At 32.3% G+C, this 26301-nt stretch overlaps 1 protein-coding gene across 1 annotated transcript in view; it reads left to right on the forward strand.

Moving 5' to 3' along the window:
• Nucleotides 1–24526, forward strand: part of LOC143052508 (aromatic-L-amino-acid decarboxylase-like) — a 132833-nt gene extending 108307 nt beyond the window's left edge. Inside the window, exons 10-13 of the mRNA XM_076225556.1 lie at nucleotides 21010–21029; nucleotides 22460–22558; nucleotides 23076–23177; nucleotides 23635–24526. Of these exons, the coding sequence (XP_076081671.1) occupies nucleotides 21010–21029; nucleotides 22460–22558; nucleotides 23076–23177; nucleotides 23635–24432 (1019 nt within the window). The 3' untranslated portion in view covers nucleotides 24433–24526. The remainder of the gene's footprint in view (nucleotides 1–21009; nucleotides 21030–22459; nucleotides 22559–23075; nucleotides 23178–23634) is intronic.
• The last annotated feature ends 1775 nt before the right edge of the window (nucleotides 24527–26301 follow it).

Below are 26301 nucleotides of genomic sequence, written 5' to 3' on the forward strand. Positions count from 1 at the left end.
GCAGATTGTGAGCTTAAATGAACGGTGACCCCATTTTTTTATTTCATTTTTCTTTTAAGTATATGATAAAGTTGATTTATAAAAAAATATAGCGAAATCCTATATTAGAAAAAAAATTGATTTATATATTTTGTCATTTGATTTTGCCATGTGATTAGGGACTTTCCGATGTATTTTCCTCGGAGTTCAGTATTTTTGTCATTTTAGTTTTTATACATCCCGCATCCCCAACAACAAAAAAGAAAATGAGTACGGATATGAATCTGAGAGAACTGAGTTACTGACAGCGAGGTTATAGTCAATAAAACTAAGGAAAAAAAACATGTATCTAAGACAAAATTACCAATCACTACACATTAAACATTCAATGGATTTTGTGTTTAGACCTCATTAAGAGTCCGAGAATGACATGGTCATGTGCAATGCCAAAATATAGATGTTTACTGAAATGATCAATCAAAAGTGTTACCAAGCAACATTTAAAAACCTTTCTATATATGGTAGTTGGCTTCCACACGTTTCGTGCGTACCAAAAAATGTCAAATGAAAGAAATAAAAATACTAAGGGGACATTAAAAAACCAAACGAACTGAAACTGTCATAAAAACACTCGACATAGAAAAGACAAACAAATACACAAAACACATTATCAAAAACTAAATAAAATTGAGAATGGAAATGGGGAATGTGTCAAAGAGACAACAACCCGACCATAGAAAAAAACAACAGCAGAAGGTCACCAACAGGTCTTCAATGTAACGATATTCCCGCACCCGGAGGCGTCCTTCAGCTGGCCCCTAAACAAATATATACTAGTGCAGTGATAATGAACGCCATACTAATTTCCAAATTGTACACAAGAAACTAAAATTAAAATAATACAAGACTAACAAAGGTCAGAGGCTCCTGACTTGGGACAAAAAAATGCGGCGGGGTTAAACATGTTTGTGAGATCTCAACCCTCCCCCTATACCTCTAGTCAATGTAGAAAAGTAAACGCATAACAATACGCACATTAAAATTCAGTTCAAGAAAGTCCGAGTCCAGGGGCGTAGCTGCCGTTAGGCACTTTAGGCACGTGCCTACACATAATTTTTTCACAAATATTTTTTTTATCAAAAAAAATAATAAACAACGTTATATGTAGATGAACTCCAGTGAAGTTGTCACAACTCTCATTATCGAATGTCATGTGTACACTAGTCTCTCGTCCTTAGTGAATGAAATATTGGATAGAATTGAATGTTTTTTATGTGTGTACCTTATATGTTATATAGAAACTATAAACTAGAACTTTCAATTAGTTCAGATCATTTCAATTCTATCAACAAAAACTTGAATGAACCTCAACTTAGACACATGAATTTTTAATTAGTAGTAGTTGTTGTTGGTTTTCAACTAGCTTTCCACTTTGTCTTCACCCGACTTGACAATGTTGGTCGTCCGTTTGGCTGTACAGGATGTATAAATACGTAGTCACGTCTGGTCAGAATGGGGACATTTAATCTTATGCCTAGTTGTAGAGAGAATGCACTCTTTGAGGAGTTCGTAGTTGGTGTACTGAAAGGCAAAGTTTCTGCTCCTATCCAATAATCCCTCATTTTCCAATGCATGGCATTTTCAAATTTCCAGATCTTCGTCCTGTGCAACACCTATAACAGGACTAAGCTCCTTGTTGTGTTTATTGTAAATTATCAATTTGGGTTTTTTTTTGTTCTAAACTTGCACAAATATTTTACACTGGATGTTTTAAAATCAATCTATCAACTAGCTTCCAGTAGTTTTGATTACTCTCAGATCTACGTGTAATGACCACAATTATTCAAATTCCTAAGCAGGTAGGGATTTTACAGTAGAGCGGGATATAAACAAATACGAATTTCTTGAATTTTGTTACGTTAGTATGAACAGAACAGACCATCGACTATGTGTGTATGTGTTTGTGTGGCTAGGGTGAAGGTTTAAGAATCAAAAGATTGATGGTTGATGTCTTTCTAGCCAAAAGGATAGTGTTAGTATATAGTAATATCAGTGTTTACGTGCACGTGCCTATTTTTTTTAATAAAGGATCGTCAATATGTACTAACAATTAAGTTAAACGTATATATCGATCCTAACGGAATAGATTTGAAAATACCAGACAGGGTGTACTGCTTAATTAAAGGGATACGCGGATCTATGCTGGGCAGTACATATTGTAAATATTTTTTTTTAATATTTGATTTTTCAATTGTACTGCGTTATTTAATTCACCATTCAGATGTTATGGTAAATTATTCATAATTCTTCGAACTTTTAATCATGTATACTATAAATACCATGATTAAATAATCAGAAAATTTGATATTTTTGTGCATAAAATTTTGCAGCCAAAACGCTGAAATCCGTTTTCTGGACCTGATGGGGGCCTTGAGCGGCCCCAGACCCCCTGCCAATTTGTGCCTACAGTTGAATGAATACCTAGCTACGCCCCTGGAGTCTGATGTCAGAAGATGTAACCAAAGAAAATAAACAAAATGACAATAATACATAAATAACAACAGACTACTAGCAGTTAACTGACATGCCAGCTCCAGACTTCAATTAAACTGACTGAAAGATTATGATTTCATCATATGAACATCAGGCACAATCCTTCCCGTTAGGGGTTTAGTATCATACCATCATAACATATATGAGAAGAACATAACCCGTGTCATGCCAACAACTGGTTTTTGAATAAATGTGTTTAGTTGCGATGCAAAGACCCTATACGTGAATCAATATTAACGCCAAAATATGCAATCTTTAATGACCTGACAACAGTATCGTAACTATATCCCTAATAAGTCTATTCAAAGGTTTTGTTAGTTTTTGAGGTGAATACTGATACCTGTGTGCTTTATAAAGAATATTTCCATAAAAAAATGGATGTGAAATACCTGAACGTATAAGAAGTCTGCATGTTGAGCTATATTTACGAATGATGTCCTTATACCGATGATAAAATTTAGTAAATGTTTTGACTAGTTTGTGATATCGAAAACCCTGGTGTAATATTTTTTCAGTAATACATAAATTTCTCTCGTTAAAATCTAAAACATTGTTACATACACGAGCGAATCGTACAAGTTGAGATATATAAACACCATAAGATGGTGACAAGGGAACGTCACCATCTAAAAATGGATAAGAATGACAACACAAAACGTTTTCACATGTCTGCAAATCGTCAAACATGTCTTTTAATAAGGCTATAAGTCTCATTCGGTGATTTTACCATCGAGGAAAATAGAACAAGAAAGAATTTAAGACAATCGGATCTTCTCCTTGGTCGTCTGTGACACATACCAAGCTTCTCTAGAATACGTCCATATAACTTTCGAAGAAACTATTTCAGCTTTGCCAATTTCAACAAAAAAGGAAATGTTTGTATGCACAGAAATCATTATCAGTTAGTTTCATTGATTAAACGGGCTTTGCATAAAGTAATATATTGTTGATTTAGACATATAAAAAAGAAGATGTGGTATGATTGCAAATAAGACAACTCTCCACAAGAGACCAAATGACACAGAAATAAACAACTATAGGTCACCATACGGCCTTCAATGATGAGAAAGCCCATACAGCATAGTCAGCTATAAAAGGCCCCAAAATGAAAATGCAAAACGTTTCAAACGGCTTTATTTATGTACAAAAAAATTAACGAAAAACAAATTTGTAACACATAAACAAACGACAACCACTGAATTACCGGCTCCTGGTTTCAGACAGGCACGCGCATACAGAATGTGGCGGGGTTACAGATGTTAGCGGGATCTCAACCCCTCCCTAACCCGCGACAGTGGTATAACAGTACAATATAAGAACGAACTACAAAATATCTTAACTCATTAGATGGATAAAAATACAAATATTCACATCTATATTTATTTAAAAATTGAGTGCTTCTTTTTGTAAATTCATTGGGGTGTAAAAGCGTTGACCGAAGTACATTTTTATGAAGCGCTTCATTCGTAAATGTGCGCACTGTCACACTTTTACAACTTCATGAAATTACTAAAAGAAGCATTCAATGAAGACCTGTTGGTAACCTTCTGCTGTTGTCTGCTCTATGGTCGGGTTGTTGTCTCTTTGACACATTCCCCATTGCCATTCTCAATTTTAATCTTTATAATTACATGTTTTCGCTATGATCATGAAAACGCGATTACTATCAAGTTTTTTTCTTTTATTTATCTTAGAATTTTATTGAAGAAGCACGTGTCAACATGAATGTTACATTTCATTTTGAATGAAAGTTGATTTAGGAAAAAAGCGAGATAGCAGTTAGCTAATCAGAATAACGTATTATAATGAAACATACAGCTAATGTAATTATATGGTTTGGAAAAGTGCTAAATGAAATATAAAGGCAACAGTAGTATATCGCTGTTCGAAATTCATAAATCGATTGAGAAAAAAACAAATCCGGGTTACAAACTAAAACTGAGGGAAACACCGCAAATATAAGAGGAGAACTACGACACAACAGAAACACAACATTAAAATGTAACACACACAGAAACGAACTATAATATAACAATGGCCATATTCTTGACTTGGTACAGGACATTTTAAGAAAAAAAATGCTTGGTTGAACCCGGTTTTTAAATAAGTAAAGTTGAACTTGATTGATTTGCCGAACATTTTTCTCTACGTGTCAAGTGTATACAGTCTCCATTATGTTTATTGGACAATATAGTAGGAATCCTAAATGGTTTCGGAAGCCTGTTAGAGATCAAGTGCAATAAATGCAGTCGTTTAAGCCCAGTATACGGAGAAAAGCAATATCTGAATAAAATCATAAATTCAGTAAGATGTTTGGCTAGCTATACAATCGCCATTTTCGTCGAAAAATGAATGTACCAAGTTAAAAAGTTGATAGTACCTTTATATGCTTTCCCTTGGTTGATACAGTGTAACGTTTGATTTATTTATCAGGTTTATGTATAAAAATATGAACGATCCGCTTTGTGAATATATCTTTGACTTCGGTATTTTTAATCATACTTCTTACGGGCTCCAAAATGTAAAACAATAGTAAGTATATAACAATCTGAATTATTATAAAGCAGTCTTCGAAAATACAAATATCATAAATAGCAACCAATGACAACAACCGAATGTTAGATTACGGAAGAGACAAGCAGTTACAAATTGTTGACGTCCTGAAAGACTTCGTCTTCATCGTGTGTGGGATACTAGGTGTAATACCACCAAATCATAGTACGTAACATCCAGTTGCATATGAAAATAGGTCGAAATAAATATTCCCTTGAACTTAGTTATGGGTATTTAATCCCACATGTCACTGCAATAAAGAAAATTCGGGATCATAAACATATATTTTTGGTATTTCGAAGCACCAATTTTTTTTATTTGTGGTTTCTGTAGAACGTTTTAGAAACTTAAAGCTACATAGTTGCTAAAGCTTGTACACAGGTAAAAAGAAAAAGGGGTGGACGGTAAGCATTTGATTGTTTAACTTCCAACGATTTTTTTTTCTAATTATCAATGACATGTTTTGTGAAATTTTTTTTATATTACTGGACAGGATAAAACTTTACTCATATGTTTCTGTCTTTGAAACAAAGATAGATTCTGAACATTTTTTATTGAAAAATGACAACTAAGACAGATAGCTATATATTGAAAAACAATGGTGGTATTACATTTAATAAATGCCACACATAAATGATGTTTTTGGAAATATAATTCAGACTATAGAGTAGGAACTCGTATACCCGTGAAAGTCAATATCAACAATGAAAATATATATGTTTGATGATTTGCACATACCTGTTATCGGCCGACTCTTCCAAAATTAACCATGGACCTTCCAAGGTGGCAGTGCACCTTGTTTTTGTGTTCAAATCTGTAGAACATTTGAAGAAAACACAAACACTCTATCATGACAGCCTCGACAGAGTCAGTCAATATTATTTGAAATGTGTGTATAGTACTCAAAGCTCTAGTTGAAATGAGATCAATTGGATTTCGAAAGGCGTCTGATTTATAATTAGAGTCAGTTGTTCCCTTTTGAACTCCTTTGAAAGGTTATTCATTCAAGTTTGCCACAGAAAACAAGTATTCGAATTGTTAAATATTCTCGCATCATACAAGATTTAAAATCCCCCGATTTGTACAGGTTTATTACTTAGTATTAACATAAGGTTTATAGTTCTAATTGATTTGTGGATCTTTTACGTCGTTCATTTTGCGAACTCGTTCATGTCATTCAGAGACAATTATCCAGCATCCAACCCTTTCCATTGTATAGCAAGTTCGATCGTTTGTTTTGCTTAATGGAATGTTACTGTAAGGCCTTCACCGGAGATCATATACAATGGGTTAATCATTAATTTTTCTATAAAACCGACCAAAGGTTATTTGTATATATCATTTTACATCTCACCACTTCATTTAGGATACACCTAACAGGAAATTCTCAACAATATTTTTTTTACTATATTGAACATTGCCTGCTTTCGACGCAAATTTGGTCTACGTTTGCGGGAAAACTTTTAACGATTGCGCAAAATTTACCGGTTTAAGAAATGATTGAAGCATATCTTATTATTGTTATCAAGGATTTATATGGTAACTTTATATATCCTTGATATCATGGAACCTAAAACATTCACAATACAAAGGAGAAGGTCCGGTAAGGGCATAATATTCGAAGTACATCAAATGAAAGATTTTTTTACGTTTTTGAAACACTTTTATATGGTCATTTTTATAAATTTTCTGTTTACAAAACTTTGAATTATTCGAAAAACTAAGGATTTTCTTACCCCAGGAGTAGATTACCTTAGCCGTATTTGGCACAACTTTTTGGAATTTTGGGTCCTCAATGCTCTTCAACTTTGTATTTGTTTGGCTTTTTAACTATTTTGATCTGAGCGTCACTGATGAGTCTTATGTAGACGAAACGCGCGTCTGGCGTATAAAATTATAATCCTGGTACTTTTGATAACTAATTAAAGTGTCATCTTCAGTTGATTCAATATGTATACGATTCGAGCTTATTTTGTACATTAAAGACGCTCAAATTCAAGCTAATATATGAAAGAACTAGCAACTATGCCTTAAAACGTCACTTTTTAGATGTTTTTGTCTAAAATGGAAGTAGCCGCATTCGTGTTCAGTCTTAACCTTTATATATGTTATGCATTATCATCAAATACAACTTATATTTTAAAAATATTAAAACTCAACACAAACGCAGCTTTTTCCATTGTAGACAAAAAACGATTGTAAAATTAGCATACATTCATAAATTTTGAAGATTTCAGTAATATTACACGAACTTATTATGCTATTACCTGATAGTATTACATGTGCATTGTATTGGTACATATTTATGGAACAGATGTATTCTACCTTCCAATAAATAGCTATAAGTTGACATTTGAAAAATGCTATATTTTTTTGGGAAAAGGGGGTATTACTACTTTGCGCAAATATTACTGTACGTTGCCCGCTGAAAAACTTATAAAATGGTGATATTCAAAATAAAAACACTGAATAATAATTTTCTTTATTTTTGTTTTATATTTTGTTTTTACTAAGACAATGATAAAATCAAGCGAAATAAAAGAAATACATAGAATGTATTAAGTCGATACTATATTGTATAAAAAATGTGATAATTTATTGTTTGCGAACTCTTGTGACCTTGATCTAGTGCAATCCTTCTCTTAGGTTTTATAGTTTTTTGGAAATGAAAACACAAACGCAATGTCCGTCAACACAGTGTGCATTACGCATTTTACATTTCATTTGACATTCGAAGGAAGATGTACAGGCTACAAAAGAAAAGTTATAATGAAACACATATTTTTGGTTTTAACTATATTTTATTAAGATTAAAAATGTACGATTGTAGTAAATACATGATTATTAGGTTGTTACTGTTCCTTTTTTATTTGTTTTACGATTTGTTAAATTTCCAATAACTCACCTGCTTGAACAAGCCCCAGTGGACATGATTTATCGTTAATAATCATAAATTATCGATTAACAAACAAAACTTATGAAACTTTTCGAATCTTAAGATAAGTCCTAGTAGGAATTTATAAACGCCTAAAATGTGTACAAAACAAAAATTGTTGCTATTTTTAGAAAGAAATATATAAAAAAAGAAAAACAAGTGAAACTGCGAGCTACTGCTCACTGATGATACCCCCGCCGCAAGTGGATAATATTAATAGTGTAAAAATATGCAAGTGTTCGGTAAACAGGAAGTTGTCGAGTGATGACTCACACGGTATAGCTGACTTATATAAATCCTGAAACCAAATTTCAGAAATCCTTGTATTGTAGTTCCTGAGAAAAATGCGACGAAAAATATTCATGGGACGGACGGACTGACTGACGGACTGACGGACTGATGGACTGACGGACTGACGGAAGGACAGACAGAGGTAAAACAGTATACCCCCCTTTTTTAAAGCGGGGGTATAATAAAAAACAGCAGTTTGTATCCGACATATATCAATATGAGAGCATATACAAGAAAGGATATAGGAATCCATCAATGAAACAAAATCAGTATATTTATATTATCTGCTAAAACAAGCAAAAAAGATAAAATATAAGCGCTTTTAATGTCGTTCCTTATCTTTATGAGATACATCTTTTCTTATTTTGCAACTGAAACATAAGGATAGACGGCATCATATATAAATAAATCACATTAGATTAATGCAAAAAGGAGTAAAATTAAAGTATATTTAATTTTAAAAAAGTTCAAATACAAAATAAAAGATTCATAAAATGAGGACCTTTCCCCAAGCGCCTGTAATTAGTTATGCAATAATCTATAAATTTCGTGTATAAATAAAAGATGCCCGAAATTGAATTTGAGCTTAGTAGAATATAAAACCGTGAGACTTTGAATTAAACTCACACACAAATTTAAATTAAGTTGTCGATATTTACAAATAAGCCGTTCATTTTTTTTTTATAAAAGGTATTCACATGTTTTGTGTTTTTGTTTTTGTTTCATAAAGATTTAGAAGAACAACAATTTTATATATGGTATTTATCTTTATAACAACATTAATGATAACTCTAGTTTTCAATTTCTAAAATGTTTACTTCTAAAACTAGAGAAATGCGTTTTTATGTCTTTAAAAAATAATATCATATTTTCTTTGACTCTAACGCAAAGGCCGACGGTTAAGAATCCTAGTTAAGATAATAATTAGATAGCTTCGATGTTCAGGCTGAGACATGTCTTAAGTCGTTCCTAACATTATCTTCATTTATTCATTTAAATTTTTTCTAAGGACAAATCCTACGACAGCTGCGATTAATAGGCCCCAAAAACAATTGACTTGGCCAAATTCGGCAAATGTATTCCGGAGTGTTGGATCATCAATGCTCGCCAGCTTCATACTTAAATAATTCTTCTTCACTTTTCTGATTCGGGTGTCACTGATGATTTATTTTTGTAGACACGACGAGTGTTTGTAGTACAAAATAGTATGTCTTGTGTACTTAGATGTCTTCTTCGATGACAACTAGACTGTCAACACACAGAATACGAGTTCAAACAAGAATGGCACGATATGTTCGGTTTTAACATTTTCCTCCAAAAAAGTCGATGTTTCGCTTTAAAAACTTCTCTAACAAAAACAGAAACTGACCGTTTTGAAAGCCATGATACCAATCAATCAATCAATTATTATTGGTTATTTTGTGTCGTAGAATGCTTGCGATATTGTATACCACTCAACACCTTCCATCATACGCATACATTTCTCAACGTAGGGCAAATCTCTTCGGCAATAAAAAAATAAAATTATTTCAATATGGTTATAGAAGAATGAAAGTCAGTATTTGCTGTATATTTCATCATTGGCAAAATATAGACTATTTTAACAAAACCGCCCTAAATTTCACATAATCATGCTGTAAGTAATGACAAAATGACAATGATAAATAACAAAACACTACTAGCATTACTGACATACAACCTCCAAACCTCAATTAAACTGATGGAAAGATTATGTCTTCATCATATGAATATCAAGTACAATATGTTTATAATAGTATGATCTTGTTAAAATATATCCAAATTTCCAGATTTCAAAATGCGTTCAACATAGAAATGCAATAGTTTGATATCAGTACATTTACATTCCTTTTGTATTTTTTTTATTATCAAAGACAATCATATAAATAGCATATTGTTACCAATGTATATATACACATTCGTATGACGTATTGAATAAACTCTGTTTTTTACGGAAGCCGATAAAGGCCATTCAAAAAAAATAAATTATGTCGTTATAACGACATCGCTATGTCGTAATTTCGACATAACATGTCGTTATAACGACATCGCTATGTCGTAATTTCAACATAACATGTCGTTATAACGACATCACTATGTCGTTACAACGACATAGCTATGTCGTAATAACGACATCGCTATATATATATAAATGAATATGTACTAGTATTATGATTGTCAAGAGACTAAATGACACAGAAATTAACAACTATAAGTCATCATAATGCCCTCAAAATTTAGAAAAGCCCCGCATTGTCAGCTATGAAAGAGGGACGAAAGATACCAGAGGGAGAGTCCCCGAAATGCCGTGTGGCAGACAGTGTTATTAATTAATTATTAGCTCCCTTGGTTAAACTCCAAATTTCATATTTAATGTATTTCGTTGTTAAATAATTTACATGAAGCTTAATAAGTATATATTTAGTTTAGGAAGTTACCCACATTTGTAAGACGTATTAGTAGAACAAACCATAGATGAAGGATACATATAGGATAACCTTGTTTGGTAAATAAAGATACGTAATACTCGACTTACTGGTAAAGAAAAAATGATCAACTATTTCCCTTTCTTCGTCTTAATTTTTAATGGCTGATTTAGTCTTTTGTAGAATTCATTACTATGTGCGGATTTCTAGGTAATTTCAGTATAAATTATAAGTTTAGTGATTTGTTCCTAAAGATTTCGAAATCAGTTTAATAAAATGACATTCAAACTTTGTTTAAAGAAAATCAGATTTTGGTGCGGGGAAGAGGGGGTGCAATATTTAAGTATGACAGTGGTAGACAACAACTGTTTAAAAACATTAGATTTTTAAAGATGTAAATTCATCCTTTCGCAATTCATATACTATAGTCTCGTGTGTAGACGGAGAGTATGTTGGGTATACTTAAGGTAATAAGAGACAATTAAGATGAAAAGCAAGCTTTAAAGACAGAAAAGAGAGAATCACATGAGTACAAAGAGAAAAGAGAAAAGAGACCTGGGGTTGAAGTCATAAAACTTTGCTCAGTGCTCAGAGCACAAAAATCATTCGCGAAACATGAAATCAAGCATTTCGATTGGTTAAATTTGGATTATGAGTAGAACAAAATGACTTGAAAGTTTTATGACTTCATGGCCAGGTATGATGCTATGTAAGCATCATCACAAAATCAATGAGAGGTAACGAACCCTAAACACGTCAACTTTAATACCATACAGCATACTCAATAACTATAAATAGGGTCTGAATCTAGGGGATGTCTTCAATGAAGTGTGCATTATGTCTTTGCTCTTAATTATTTTCTATAATTTTGTGTAAAGGCGGCTTTTCCACTCTATACGTTATTCTATTTACCTTTATTCTGTATGTATATACGTCATTATTATAGCTGCATGTATACTGTTAACCAAAAACCAGACTTTCTCATACCTTTTTTAACAATTCTTATGTACTTGCCATCACAAATTCCATAATTATAACGTATAATTGATATCGATTTTGCCATAACAAAATTGTATAACTACAATGTAGTAGATATTTATTAAAAAAACATGTAATATAAATTATTTACTAGTAATATTTTTTGCTTCTAAAATACAAACAAATAGTATGTGATACAGCAAAACTTGTGTACAAAAGGACATGTATATGTTTCTTTCAGTGCGTTCCAAACAATTCTCTAGTATTTTGCTTTGACAGTTTCCCATAGTTGACTTTTCTTTTCCGGCATCTCAGTAATAACTTGCGCGCGCTGTTTCAATTCTTCCAGTATTTGTACTCGTGTTTGCCAGACAGGTTTCGCTTCCCCTCTTCTCGTTTTCTATCAGAAGCTTAACATACTCGACGTCGGTGAGCGGGTTAGGACGCAGGGCAATTTCAGAGAGACGCTGAAGACTTTTTTTCACCGTTTTCATTTTATTCCAAACTTCATTCGCTTGCTTGTTCAACTCGACAGTTACAGCTTTGACGAACTTTTCGTGTTTCTCTTTTTCATTCGATGCAATTTGGTACTTTTGTCGCAATTCCTTTAACTCTCCGGTCACGTAAGGAACTCTCATTTGATAAATATAATTGCAGTTGACATGCTCACGCCAGTAACAATGCTCGATAAAAATAGTGCAGAAACCACGTTTGTTGAAAATATATTCATCTCTAAGTCTGCTCAAAGTATAGATTTATCGAGAATATTTTACACGCTGTTGTTTACAAAACGAAAGAAGTTATAATTGGTAATAATGGCGACATAATGGTAGGCTTATATGCTTGTCACCTACACGACGACAGCAGCTGAACGACAGCAATCAAACAAAAACGTTATGACACATATTACATAAATAAACCACTCTGTAATCGACAAAAGTACAGATGAATAAATACTTAAAAATTTAAGAAATACTTGAACTGTCTACCTCGATCATATGTGAACACGATTCGGAAAAAAAAGTCTAGAGAAGATAAACCTAACTTTCAAGTTCACTTTTCATAATATATTGACTTAAAATCGTGAAATTGCAAGTAGATGTGTTTGCGGGAAATTGAACTCCACGATGCTGCAAACACGTGCATCTCATCTAAAACGTACGAAAGCATGATTTTTTTATCAGCCAATCCGTTGTTGAATGAAAACAGGGAATATGTCAGAGACAATAACCTGCAAGATAACGATGTATATGTCATTTATTCATAAACAGACATAGATTTAGATGCTTTAATTTGTAGTATAAGCAAAACGTTTTTCCATAAAAGTCAGGATTCTACTTCGACAAAATTATCACTCCATTATTCCACCTTATTGTTTCTTGAAAAAGTAGGCCATTGTAGAGATAATGTGCTTTCAATCTAGCTCTTGTAAACCGATAAATTTATAAACATCCAATCAATACCATTCTTATATGACAGTTGTATTTTAAATGTCTCATTTTATGAATTGAAATACTACATGGACATCGGGACATTTGAGTATTAGACCTTTAGTACAAAATACAAAAACTTACCCGATACATTACGCAAATGTAATCTCCAGACGCCTCCCCCAATCCCCCAAACTCCCGAGGATGTCATGTAATTAAAATCATGTATCTTATTCTGACTGTCATATACCTTTACTGTTCTACCATCAGACCCAAGCGTATCGTCAGCCCAGTAGTCTTTAATTTTGTACGGGTGTAAACAGCTTTTGTCTACATACACCAACCAACGGAATACGAATGAAACATAAAACGGATTCTGTTTCTTGTCTAAAAATTTGGGAAACAGTTTAAATCTCGCTCTCACGAAAAAACATTGGTTTTTTCTCTTTGTTCGAAAGTACTCGTTATCCTTTTGTTCGTTTTAAGTTTTTTAGCGTTCCAAAAAGTTAGCATGCGGATTTTTTCATTGAGGGATTGAAAATAAAGAATTACTTTTCTCTTTTATGTAAATTTTAATATTATTATAATAGCATTAGTTATCAAAGAAAAACATACAATAGTTTTGGTCAATATAACATTATATATTAAGTGATATTTCCACAAATTGCCAACCTATATGACATTAATCTAATGAAATCAGATGCTTTTTTCTATGGCATTTCTCTGTTATGACAATAACAACTTCCATCTAGACAATATACTCCTTTACCATGACCTTGACATACAGGAAGACATTGAATTCGTGTTGCACAATCTGTAATTTCAAAAAGACGTACTGTGAATGATATGTGTTAAAAGGCATATTTAGTTTTTGATATACATATAGAATATAATTTGGCATATTTCAAAACATTTTGTCACTGGCATTTGTCCCGCCATTGTGTTATTGGTCTATGATAAATTTTGTATTCTTTTCTTACTTTCATTTATGCTAATGTGATTTGTCTATAGGCCTTTTTGTGTTTCTTTGACTATAAATATATACATATGACTTGGCTGTGCACTTATACATCCCGTCATTGTGTTATTGTGCTAGAGATTTTGATGTTGACATTTGATTGGTGATTTTCCTTTTTGGGCTTTCCATAGACTTCAGTATTTTTGTGATTTTACTTTTTGCAGCTTTATTTCATTGGATTTGTTTATCATTCTCTAAACCTTATCATATTATTCTTTCACAATTCACTGAATTTTATGTATTAACTTCACGTGTCTTTTATATGCATTCAATGACACGGTTGTAGTTTACCGATGTTCAAATCTCTTAATACTCGTATAATTTAGGAGCAAAAAGAGAGAAACCGGGTGAGTTTACAGAATAAGACTTTACTGTTATTCCTAAATCGACCGCCATGTATAGCCTCGTTCATTACAAATGTCTCTGTTAGGAATAAGACAAAATCAGTAAATTTACAGATCAAATGTCTTTTCTGATAGGGTTCCATTAATATACCCCCCAGAACAAGAAATTAAAGAAACAACAGACACGGCTTCCTCCGACTCATTTTTATACTTTCACCTCGAATTTAACATACACAGTCATCTCGGTACCACAATCTATGACAAACGAGACGATTTTGATTTTCAAATTATCAATTTCTCCGACCTTAGTAGCAATATACCAGCTTCACCTGTATATGGGATATACATTTCCCAACTTATTCGGTATTGAAGAGTTTGCAGCTCCTACTCATACTTTGTAAAACGTCACCAGTGTCTAAGTAGTAAGTTGATTAGCCAGTGGTATTGCAAAGAACGTCTCGTCCTTTTTCTAAACAAGTTCGTTGGAAGGTACCCAGACCTTGTTGATAAATATTCCGTATCAACTTCACAAATAATATACGATGGTCTTGAAGAATAGATTCTGCATACTGACGTTGTTTATCATCTTAATAACGTGTTATAGTATTCTTGTATCTGTCTTTATTAATATTACTGTTACTGTTAAGTGTGTTTTTTTTTTATATCCATTTAACGTGACTCTGTACTTATGTATCCCGACTGTCATGCTAGTGAGAGGTTCAGCTAGCTATAAAACCCGGTTCAATCCACCATTTTTTACATACGAAAATGCCTGTACCAAGTCAGGAATATGAAAGTTTGATGTGTTTGAGCTTTTGATTTTGCAATTTGAATAGGGAATTTCTTTTTTAATTTTCCTCGGAGTTCAGTACTTTTGTGATTATTCTTTTTTCTGGTATTTGTAAATCTAAAACAACGCAAATGTGTCGCTTTTCATACTATGAATTGCCAATTGTAGACGTATTTACTCATGCAGTTGAAGCGGTTTTTGTCCTTGTTAATAAAGTCCGTATAGACGGAAAATACATCATTGATCGAATTTATTGAGATATGTAGACACCAACCGATGGACCACGTTGCATTACTTCCATTTAAAGAAACTTAGCAAAAGTTTTATTCTTTACTGGAAAAGACCTTATGGAGGACCCTAGACTTCAAATCGAAAGAACATACGTTTCTATCATTTGTGGTTTACCAGTTACTATTACTTATCACTTAAGGGGAAATAACTCTCATATGGAGTCTCCGAATCGCGTAGGTTAAAATATGACCAAAAAATTCTGATGATATATATGGTTTTGAAATAGAAGGGATAACACGTCGAACAGTGTTTGTGGACATAACTATTACAAGGAAAAATGTTCAGTTAAACAGTGTCAGTTTCAACAGCGTAATACATGTATGTTTAAAAAGAATCGTAGTATATCTGTTTTCAGTTCAAATCCGTCCATTACTCCATTACTCCATTTGTTGGTTTTTCGAATCTCAAAGTTTCTGTCTACGCATTATAACTATCAACGCTGTTATACTGCAATAATAAAAAAAAAGGCAAAAAGCATAAACAAATAAAGTATTGCTAACCAACATCAAGGCTGTCAGTTAGAACTCTGCATATAGCAGGCACTTTCAACTCAAATCATAATTGACTAAGATTGACGGTGTTCCTGCCGTAGTCGGTGGTTCTCCACGTGCACTCTGCTTTTTCCACCAATAAAAACTGTTCACTACAAAAAAGACAATAATGATGAAAATGGGGCTTTCTCACCTACATTTTATCAATCAATATATTTCAGTTCATAAGATTTTTACAGGTTACAGCTTATAGAGTCTCGATCTATTATAACTAACAAAGTTTTGTCCGAAACATGTGATGCATGCATGTATATGTACAAGTAGGTAACCATAAATATTTCAGACATCTTTGTTAAGTTATCAAACACAAAGTTTATTTCAATGTTACCTCTCTTTTATTAGTTTTAAATCATAAACTGCACAAATGCAGTGTTAGATGAAATCCAGCTTTCATAATGGAAATTATAAGAATTTGGTTTGGCCGCAAGACTGTTTCTGTTTTAAACACTTAAACAATTGTGAAATTAATAGTCAGTTTATACTCGTTGCATACCGAAAAAAAGTATTCTACATAAAAGTTTTACCTGTTCAGTTTATAAGTCCACGTCAATCAAACCTTTTAAACACATAACTCATTTAACTTTTTGGGGCATGCACCAAGGGTTGACAGGAGTGCATGTTGTACTTTGTCACTTACAATGTACATGTGTTATAACAAATCTTTCTAAAATTGTCCGTTTATAAATTTTGAAATTATTAAGAAACTAAGGTTTCAACTCCCTCAGGCAAGGTTGGTCTTAGATGCATTTGGCTTTTATTTAGGTATTTTTGTTTCATAAATATTTCAACTGTGTCTGTCCTCGGCTTTCAAATATTCGGTTTTAGGCGTTCCAGATGAAGGTTAATCAAGAAAAGCCCTTCGAACGAATTTTTAACTTGTTCATTTTTAGTTTTGTTGTCACCTGGGATCTTACCGTCTGCAATAATATTGATTAATTAGGTGGTCATTTGGCATTGTGCATTGCAAATGACGCAGACACATTCCAAATAAGGGACGTCAAATCCGTGGCATCGTGTTCGGAAAGAACCAGGAACTCCGCACGTTAAAGAACCCCGCAACAACTCTCCCAAGGGTCTGATCGTTGCTTGGTTCAAGCCTTAATTTCTATCTATATCTTTCAAGTGACTAATTATCCCGCTCCCTATCCCAATTCAACATAAAACAAAACGCTAATGCATTATTTAATGCGTTCTTATCCTGAACATGCACGTTTTGATTGCCACCTAACTCTATGAAACACAATGAACCAATCGTAAGAGTTAAAAGGTACTTGAAAAACAGAAAGAAATGGTTAACGTATTCATCCCATGTTAAAAGTCCCCTAACAAACTAATTCTTCTTGAAAGCATATTGTATAAATATTTAAATGAATTAACGACTTGAACTGTAAGCCTTTGTCGGTGAGCAACGGGAAAAGATTATATATGTGAGATTACTTCGAATGTACGTGATGGTTTTTTTTCTGTGAAAATCAGTATGTACTACATTCTTGCAGGTATTCGACTATAAAAATTATAGTTTCTCAAATTGTGTATTGCTTGTTTAAAGGTTTAAATTAAGAGAAAGACTTCATGGTTGAATGTGTTCATGTTTTTTCCATATTTATTCATTTGTAACAAGAAAAGAAGAAAGTATAGAATGTTTTGGTCAATTGGAGAAATGTGAATATTGCCAAGATTGCCATTTCATATGATATTAATTTGTTGAACATATATTTTCTTTAAATTTTCGATTCTAACAATGTTCACAAGTACAAGTTCTTCTGTGAGCTATACAATATGACACGCATCCACTACCACATATTCCCCTACAATCATCATCACTTTGACAGCCTACAAAAAAATAACAAAAAGATTAAACGAAAGGAACAAAGGTGTTTGATATTTAAACATACAATTCTCCGATAGTTTTAAGTAAAAATTATCATATGATCATGTTGACTTACTTGTAGATCTTAGTTTGCGGATCATCTTTATTATTCAGTGATGTTTAAATGCAAAATTGAATATGAAATTTCATGCTGACATAGAATAATTTATGAAGTTGATATTGCTTTATGTAAGTGGCGAGAACATATAAGTTTTAAATACAATATGTAGGCCTTGAAATAGTAGGTCGACTGTAAGGTTGGACAGGAAACTTATAAAACCACCGGACAACGAATATATTGGTGAGGAGGCAAATTTAGCCTTGCAACAGCTGGCCAAATACGGATGCTCAAAGCATTGGCGCAAGAGTTTGTATGTGCAGAGAGGGTTGATGAATGAAATCTACTCTAAAATCAGCCATATATATTTAAGTGTAGTTTTCAACGATATCATTAGGTTCAATACTTTTAGCTGGCTTTAGTAAAGAGATACTAAAGATGCCAAAGTGACATTCAAACTCAAAAGTGAAAATAAACTGACAACGCCTTAGCTAAAAACGAAAAGAAAAGACCAAACAAAAAAACAAAAAAACTCAAAACAATACATATAAAACTAAAGACTGAGCAACATGTATCCCAAAAAAACACTTTGGGTAATCATAGGTGCTACACAAGGGTAAGCAGATACTTCTCCACATGAAAAAATTCTGTTAGAACTGTGAGAATGCAATTAAACTGTATTGTATATTGTACCTGATTTTTTTGACAAAAACGTTAAAAATCAGACTCATTGTGTCAATCTAGTACAAAGCAGGGATAATATTCATATTGTATTTAGATGTTTTCGTCCTGGATATGCATTTAACTTGCCGCTGGACGTTACGCAGCCATTTGCCGTAATCATCCTTATCGTCATCCATTTTACCGTTACTATAAAGTGAAGTGGTTTTTTTATGAATAATGGCAGATTTGTTTCAGTTGTTCCGTTGATTGATGCCGTTTGATTTTGTAAGTTTTTATGGACTTCTCCCTTTTCAATGAACCTTAGCGTTCAGCATTTTTGTTATTTTATTTATTCATTTAAATCAGTATAACTGTTTTGTTTTGAACCAAATACAACCATATACATTAAAATCTTTGTTCAAACGATTGAAATGTTTTTGTGAGATTTTTAATGGCAGTCTATCGAAATCCTACCAGACGTGAACGAAAACTAGGAAAACAACTTGTGCTATGACGGATTTTGGGACATTTCTGGACTGGTTTGCACGAACGTAATTTTAATTTAAGTGTCATTGAAGAATACGCTAAACCTTAATTAAAATTAATTGACGATCATTTCTATTTCGAGGGTTTGTTAAGTATCATTTAAAGTTATTTAAATTTAAAAGTCGCAAAGGGGTAACCTCAAATATTCAAATACCGATTAAATTTGGAAGACATGTTGCTTTTTGGCAACCTTGTCGACATAATAAGGCCACCAATAAAAGAAAAAGAAATGTTATTTATTATTATTATTTTTTAATAAACATGATAAAACAACTCTGATAAATAATAACTATGCACTGAAAATCGGTAAATTCAGACATTTTTCCGTACATTTATCATTGCGATTTTTGAAGAATGGACAAAAATGCGAGATCAATTATTCTGATTTCGAATTCACCCAAATCTGCATACTAATGTATGTACAAACGTACTAGTATCAGATATCAGAATGCGAGTTCTAATTATTGTAATACTCACCCAGTCGCATAATTCGCATTATTGAAAACTGTGCTATTATTTTAGAATTTAAAGTATTAAATTCCTTTGTAAAATTCTAAGATATGTGTCAAAATTTTCCTACCGTCAACTTTCCATAACCAATTTTTCAAAGGGGCGTAACTCATTTTACTTAGGTTCAATAAAGGGATGCACTGTTTCATTCACATTCAAGATAAAATGTTAATGTTTATCAAGGTACAGCATAACTGGCGTAGTAACCAATTTAATATAAATTCTTAATACACTTACCCGGCAGCATTTCACACACAGTGATATTTAACAGCTACTTATGTTATTCAATATCTAACCAACTCGATAGAAAAGGATGAAGAAAAGTAATATCTTATAGGGATATTGTCTTGGCTTCTGACTGTATTATCCTGATCATATTACTACGTTTCACTGGAAATAGGTAAAGTGGTCATTAATCGACCATTACTTGAAATGGAATCCAGTATAAGGAGAGGAATTAAGAAATATTTCACTTGAGAGGTCACACTACTTTGTTATTCAAAATTCCCCATCCTTTGTTGGTCGATTGATAACATCGAGAAAATATAAGGCCATCATTTGTCATCTCGACCTTTAAAAGATAGACAAACGAAACCGATAGACATTTAAACTCATAAGTCGAAAATAAATTAATAACGCTAAGACGAAAAAGGATAAAAAGACAGACACTCAATAGTACACAATATAAAACATAGAAAACTATAGACTGATATGCAGTGAGTTATGCAATGAATGTGTAATTTGTTTTAGAATGCAAAAATTCTAATTCAAGATATATAATGAATAGGACATGTAGAAAGAAAATACAAAACATATTGTTATTTTGATTGTAACTGAAACACTAGTTGTACTAGGTCTCATACCATCATTCTACCATTTTGTCATGTTATGTTTTAATGTTAGAACATTCCAGTACACGCTATCATTACGGTCATCGTTAAGGATAAATAGACAAAACTTGCATAACACTGTTGTAAATCCTACTGAACTGCAATGACATTCGGAAACGTAGACTAAAGTTTGCTATACACGATATACAATACATGTAGCCAAAACGATTAATTTTTAAAAAGCAATCAGGACCACATATCATCTTGCCGATAATAGGGGTTGGTTATAGGAGGAGTATAATGAATCTACATCAGTTATTATGGCATTTGAAATTTACATGTAACTGATTAATTATTGAATTTACCCTTTTCTAGGTGCTGCAATTGACTATATGGTGAGTAAACATGTATGTCTCTTTGTAAAAACCGATATGAAATACTGAAAAAGTTATTCCATAAAACGATTTCAATCATATACCTGACAAATAAAAACATTGTACTTATTTCACACCTTTCTGTTTATTCTAAGTTTAAAAATGCAGAAATTGCAAAAACTAAATTAACACACTCAGAATGGCAATTGAATGTCTCGTCATAATTTATTATTTCCTTATAATAGGTATTCCAATACACAAAACAAAAAAATACAACACTGTGTCAACTACTAAACATATCCAGAGAAAAACAGATTGCGGCAGATTTCAAGAGGGCTGATACGGGTAGTTGACCCTTACAGTATGCAAATATTTACCTTTTTTGCTATTTTATTACTAACTATGCATGCTATGGTAATTCTAGAACCAATATGCACAGGTGTTTGGATAACAGGTATCCAATACAGAGTTCGGATATGCTATACTTGTTTCAAAATATATAAAACAAATGTTCTTCGTCTGATGCGCTTCTCTGTATTGACCTTCATTAGCAGCGCTCAAAATAACAAAATATAAAATGCAACAAAAATGCATGTATGTAAAAAAAAATGAGCTGAGAGCTATATAACTAAAACCTTAACTATCAATACAGCCTGATATGTATATATATTATGGCTAAACTTTTAGGCATTTTGGTCCTAAATGCTCTTCAAGTTCCTACTTTATTTGGCCTTTTTTACTTTTTTGGATTCGAGCGTCACTGATGAGTCTTTTGTAGACGAGACGCGCGTCTGGCGTATATACAAAATTTAATCCTGGGATCAGTTTATTTATTTTTATTCACACTGATGTCAATTAGATAAGTTTACAATCTCAACCACCTGAGTTAATTCGATTATAGTTTGTTTAATGTGCTAGTAAATCAAGAAATACACAATACAACCACAAGACAATGTATCGATACGTTTACTGAGATGTCTGTATTTTTCTTTCATTTAAAATAAATTTTAAAACTTAAACATTTAAAAGATAAAATTAAAACTTGACAAAATATTTTTTGAAAGAAAAAAAGGAAAAGAAATGTAGATGATGAGTATAACTGATGACAAAACAACCACAACAAATCACCGACACAAAAGAAATCTTTTTTACTCATCTTAATGATTATTAAAATCAAAACATCATCGAATTGAGTTGTTCATATTTTTTTTTATTTTAACTGTGAATGTGTCACTTAACAGGTGCATTCTGGTTTTTGTAAAAATGGTTATTACTAAAGGTTGAATAATTGACGGCATATTTGGTTGAACTGAGTGGTAAAGGTAGCACAATACAAAGATTTTATAACTCCAATTCCTAAGAAAGTTACAGCATTTTGAAGGTTAGTGATTGGAAGTAAAAACATCTTTGTATTATGCTACCTTAATATGTACATTACTTGTAATTCACAGCACTGGCAAATACCTCTTAGTAAAAGGTTCCGATCACTGAAACTCTGGTTTGTAATACGTTCATTTGGTGTGGAGGGTCTACAGATGCATATTAGAAAAGCAAGTATATTTATATAAAATGAAAATATGCAAATCTTAACAATCAAGACTTATGACAATTTTTATTATCAATTTGTTTATAATTGAAATATGATATATATAATAAAATGGGAGCCGGTATTAGTAATGGTATCGAGCTGAATATGGAGGTATCTGGGTTTTTTTGTAATCGAGGTCTACATTGAGCTTGCTCGCGAATGACACATCCATTTACAAGTTTCTTTCGAATGATGTTTGTTTCTTAACATTTAGAATACCTAATAACATAATACAGGGATTTTGTATTGAAAACAACATACAAACATACAAAATTATCTTAACGTGTAAAAAAATAAATAAATAGCATGTGACAATAACATACATGCACAGAAAACAAAACCCTCATAATATAACCAAAAGAAAAGAAAAAAATAATTTCTACAATAGAAGGTTAACAACAGTTTAAAAGACTGAACGCACAAAACACTTAGTAAAAGGCGGTGCTGTAGTTCTTAATATTGAAATATTTCTGTTGTAGGGCATACGATTGGCAACAAAATTTGAACTACTTGTACGAAATGATAGTCGATTTGAAGTCGCTGCCAAAAGAATTCTGGGAATGGTTGTCTTTCGACTGAAGGTAACTTTTTTGTATGATTGAATGTTAAAACTATAGCCAGAAGTGTATTGATGATTGTATCATAAAATAAATAAAGTAAACGAATTGATGCAACTATAACAACTTTGTCAATAATCTTTTCATTTCAAAACAGCAAATTTATCCTCAAAATCAGCGGTTAACACTTCTTTTATGTCACCACAATATACTGATCTATAACGTCAAACGATTCGCAGGGAAGACAAAGAAACAGATTTCTGTGTGTGCGTCGTAGCACTACACAACTATTTTCAAATCTATTTAAACAGTAACAGGAATGACAGTTATAAACATGATTGACGCATTGAAGTTGCATAATCGTTCATCTTCAATGGCGTCTTGATTGATATATGTTAAAAAAAACAAGGTTTAAATCAGAACACAAAAATAAATGGTCTAATATGTTATACTCACGATACGTATTTATTCTTATTTTTAGGGTGAAAATGAACTGACCGAAATGTTACTGAAACGGCTTAACCGTTCAGGAAAAATTCATATGGTCCCTGCATTACTCAGAGGGAAATACGTAATTCGATTTACTGTGACGTCACAATATACTGAAGACTGTGATATAGAACGTGACTGGAAAATTATATCTGCAACTGCTACAAAAGTGTTACACGATGACGAATCAACAGACGAGGAAGTAATCTCCCCTGACGACGAAGTATTTGAAAAGGAAATCCCTATTCTGCGCGTTCCCCGTGTCGTACCATTGAAACGGAAGGATTACGGAATAAGCCTCTTATTGAGCAATGTTCCAATGTCACCTAAACTTATCAATGGAAGCTTTGCAGCTTTGTTTGACAATAATGACGTTATTGTGGAATTTGCAAAACAAATAACAAATACCGATTTTAACGGTAGACCAATTCGTTTGTCCCCTCGACGACGATTAAAACTTAAGGACAGTACTAAACAACAAAGTCTAGACACATATAAGATAAACCGACCCCTTTGTAATCGTCAAAAGTACGGATCGCTAGACTCAAAAATTGAGGAAATACTTGAGTTGTCTACCTTGAACGACCAAAGAAATGGCGTTTGTGATATAGATGACATACGTGAAACCGATTCCGAACAAAATCAGTCGAGCGAAGAAGAGAACCCTACCGTCCAAGTTCACATATCACAATTTACTGACTTCAAATCGGCCAATGGCAATGCAAGCGGGAGTCCAGTCGAAAATGGCACACTACGATGCTGTAAACACTGCGGACATGTTATTGACTAGTACTAATCAACAGATACTATTTTGATTTAGCCAATGCAGATATTTGAATGTAGGTGTATGTAAAGTTTGTTGAAATAAATTAGTTTATGCAAGACTCATTGTTAGTCATATTTACCATGTTTACGAAATGTAGCGATATCTATTTGCTGTGTTCATGTCATTTACACACACAGATGTATATATACATTGTATATACAGCTTCTAAAATTTACTGTGTGGGCATTCAATAGAGAGACGTAAGATACTAAAGAGATGCTTAAACTCTTGAATCAAAAATAACTAACAATGTTATGACAAAAAAACACCGAAAAACCATCAACAGATAAACATAGTATCCTAAACACAACAAAATTAAAGACTGAGCAAAAGGCACCCACCAAATACCGTTGATATTCCACGTCAGACTCCTTATGAACGGTTTATTTAGAAAGGCTTTTAGAAAAGAATATATATCTTAAGATAATAACGTTCGATTCGTCAAACTCTACATGTTTTTGTATATGAAAATTAGTTAATATCGCAATAAATTCTTATGTGTATGTAGAAATTGACATTAAAACTTTGTACTAAACTGCTGGATAACTCAATGTGCTAATTCATTTACTTAAATCAAATGGAAGGGTTTATAAAACGTCATTTGTGGAGGGAACTTACATGTCGCAATTCAATAGCACTGATCTTTAATTAGAAATACAGATACAAGTAATGTATTCTGTCAATTTTAGAAATATAAAAAAATGATATTTGCAATGTTTTCCACATCAAGTGTAACTATTCCGGTGAAAACATATTTTTATCTTTTGTATGTCTAATGACTGCTACACAAACATCGTCTTCGATGACATTGTCCTGGATACGGATTACAAAATGATTCTCATTCACTGTCAACTGCAGAAACTATAAAAAAGAAAAGACGAACACAATGTTAATTTTTTTACAGTTCTGAATTCATCAGCGTTTAATATGGAACACTTTTGTCCCTCCATGTTACATTGTTGATGTCTAAGACAAATACGCTCAAATTCACAAACAGTGTAAATAATGGAAAATGCCACGGATTCTGCCCATTTCTGATGTTACCGAGGTTTGAAGTATAATGTATTTTCACTTTATAGACGAGTTGCACAAATAAGAGTTCACAAATATGAAACTAATTATTTGTAAATTTATGCAGAGAAAAAAATTGCATTATCATAGCATATAAATATAAATACTCGTCATGTTTCTAAAACATTTCTGTACTTACAATTCCAGCCGTTAGTTGGTTCTACAAAGAAAGAATGTAGTAAATCATTTAAATCATTTAAAAACAAAAATATAAAAGTACTTTGTAGCATATTAATCTATTGTAATAAAAATTCATAATATCTAATAAAATTTGTAGATTAGGCTAACAAAGTCCTTATATTTGTATAAAGTAACATTCGTTCATAGTGGGAAATGGTTTTAACGACAAATAAGCTACAATTAAAAATTACTGGCTAGTCCCTCTCTGTGATTTATATAAGATAATTCTGGTTAATTTCCCAATCAATCTATCATGAAGGGGAGATAACTAATTCGACTTTCATTTATAGTCATTTTCAAAAATGATGAACGGTTCTTTATATTGGTATGTAATCATTTTACAAGTTTCAAATTTATGAAATTATATTCGTACATCAATGTTTTTGAAACACCAATAAGAAAAACTGAAATATATTGAATTGATACATATTATAATTATTCAAAACTATATCAGAAACCTATACTTTATTATAAAATATTGAACCTGTTAAAGGGAGACAATACTCGCATAACCTTTTTTTGAATCGGTACATAATACAAAGGAATGTCACTCTTGTATACAAATGGCACATCAATATAATT

The sequence above is a fragment of the Mytilus galloprovincialis genome, chromosome 11, assembly GCF_965363235.1.
Source record: "Mytilus galloprovincialis chromosome 11, xbMytGall1.hap1.1, whole genome shotgun sequence".
NCBI lineage: Eukaryota > Metazoa > Mollusca > Bivalvia > Mytilida > Mytilidae > Mytilus > Mytilus galloprovincialis.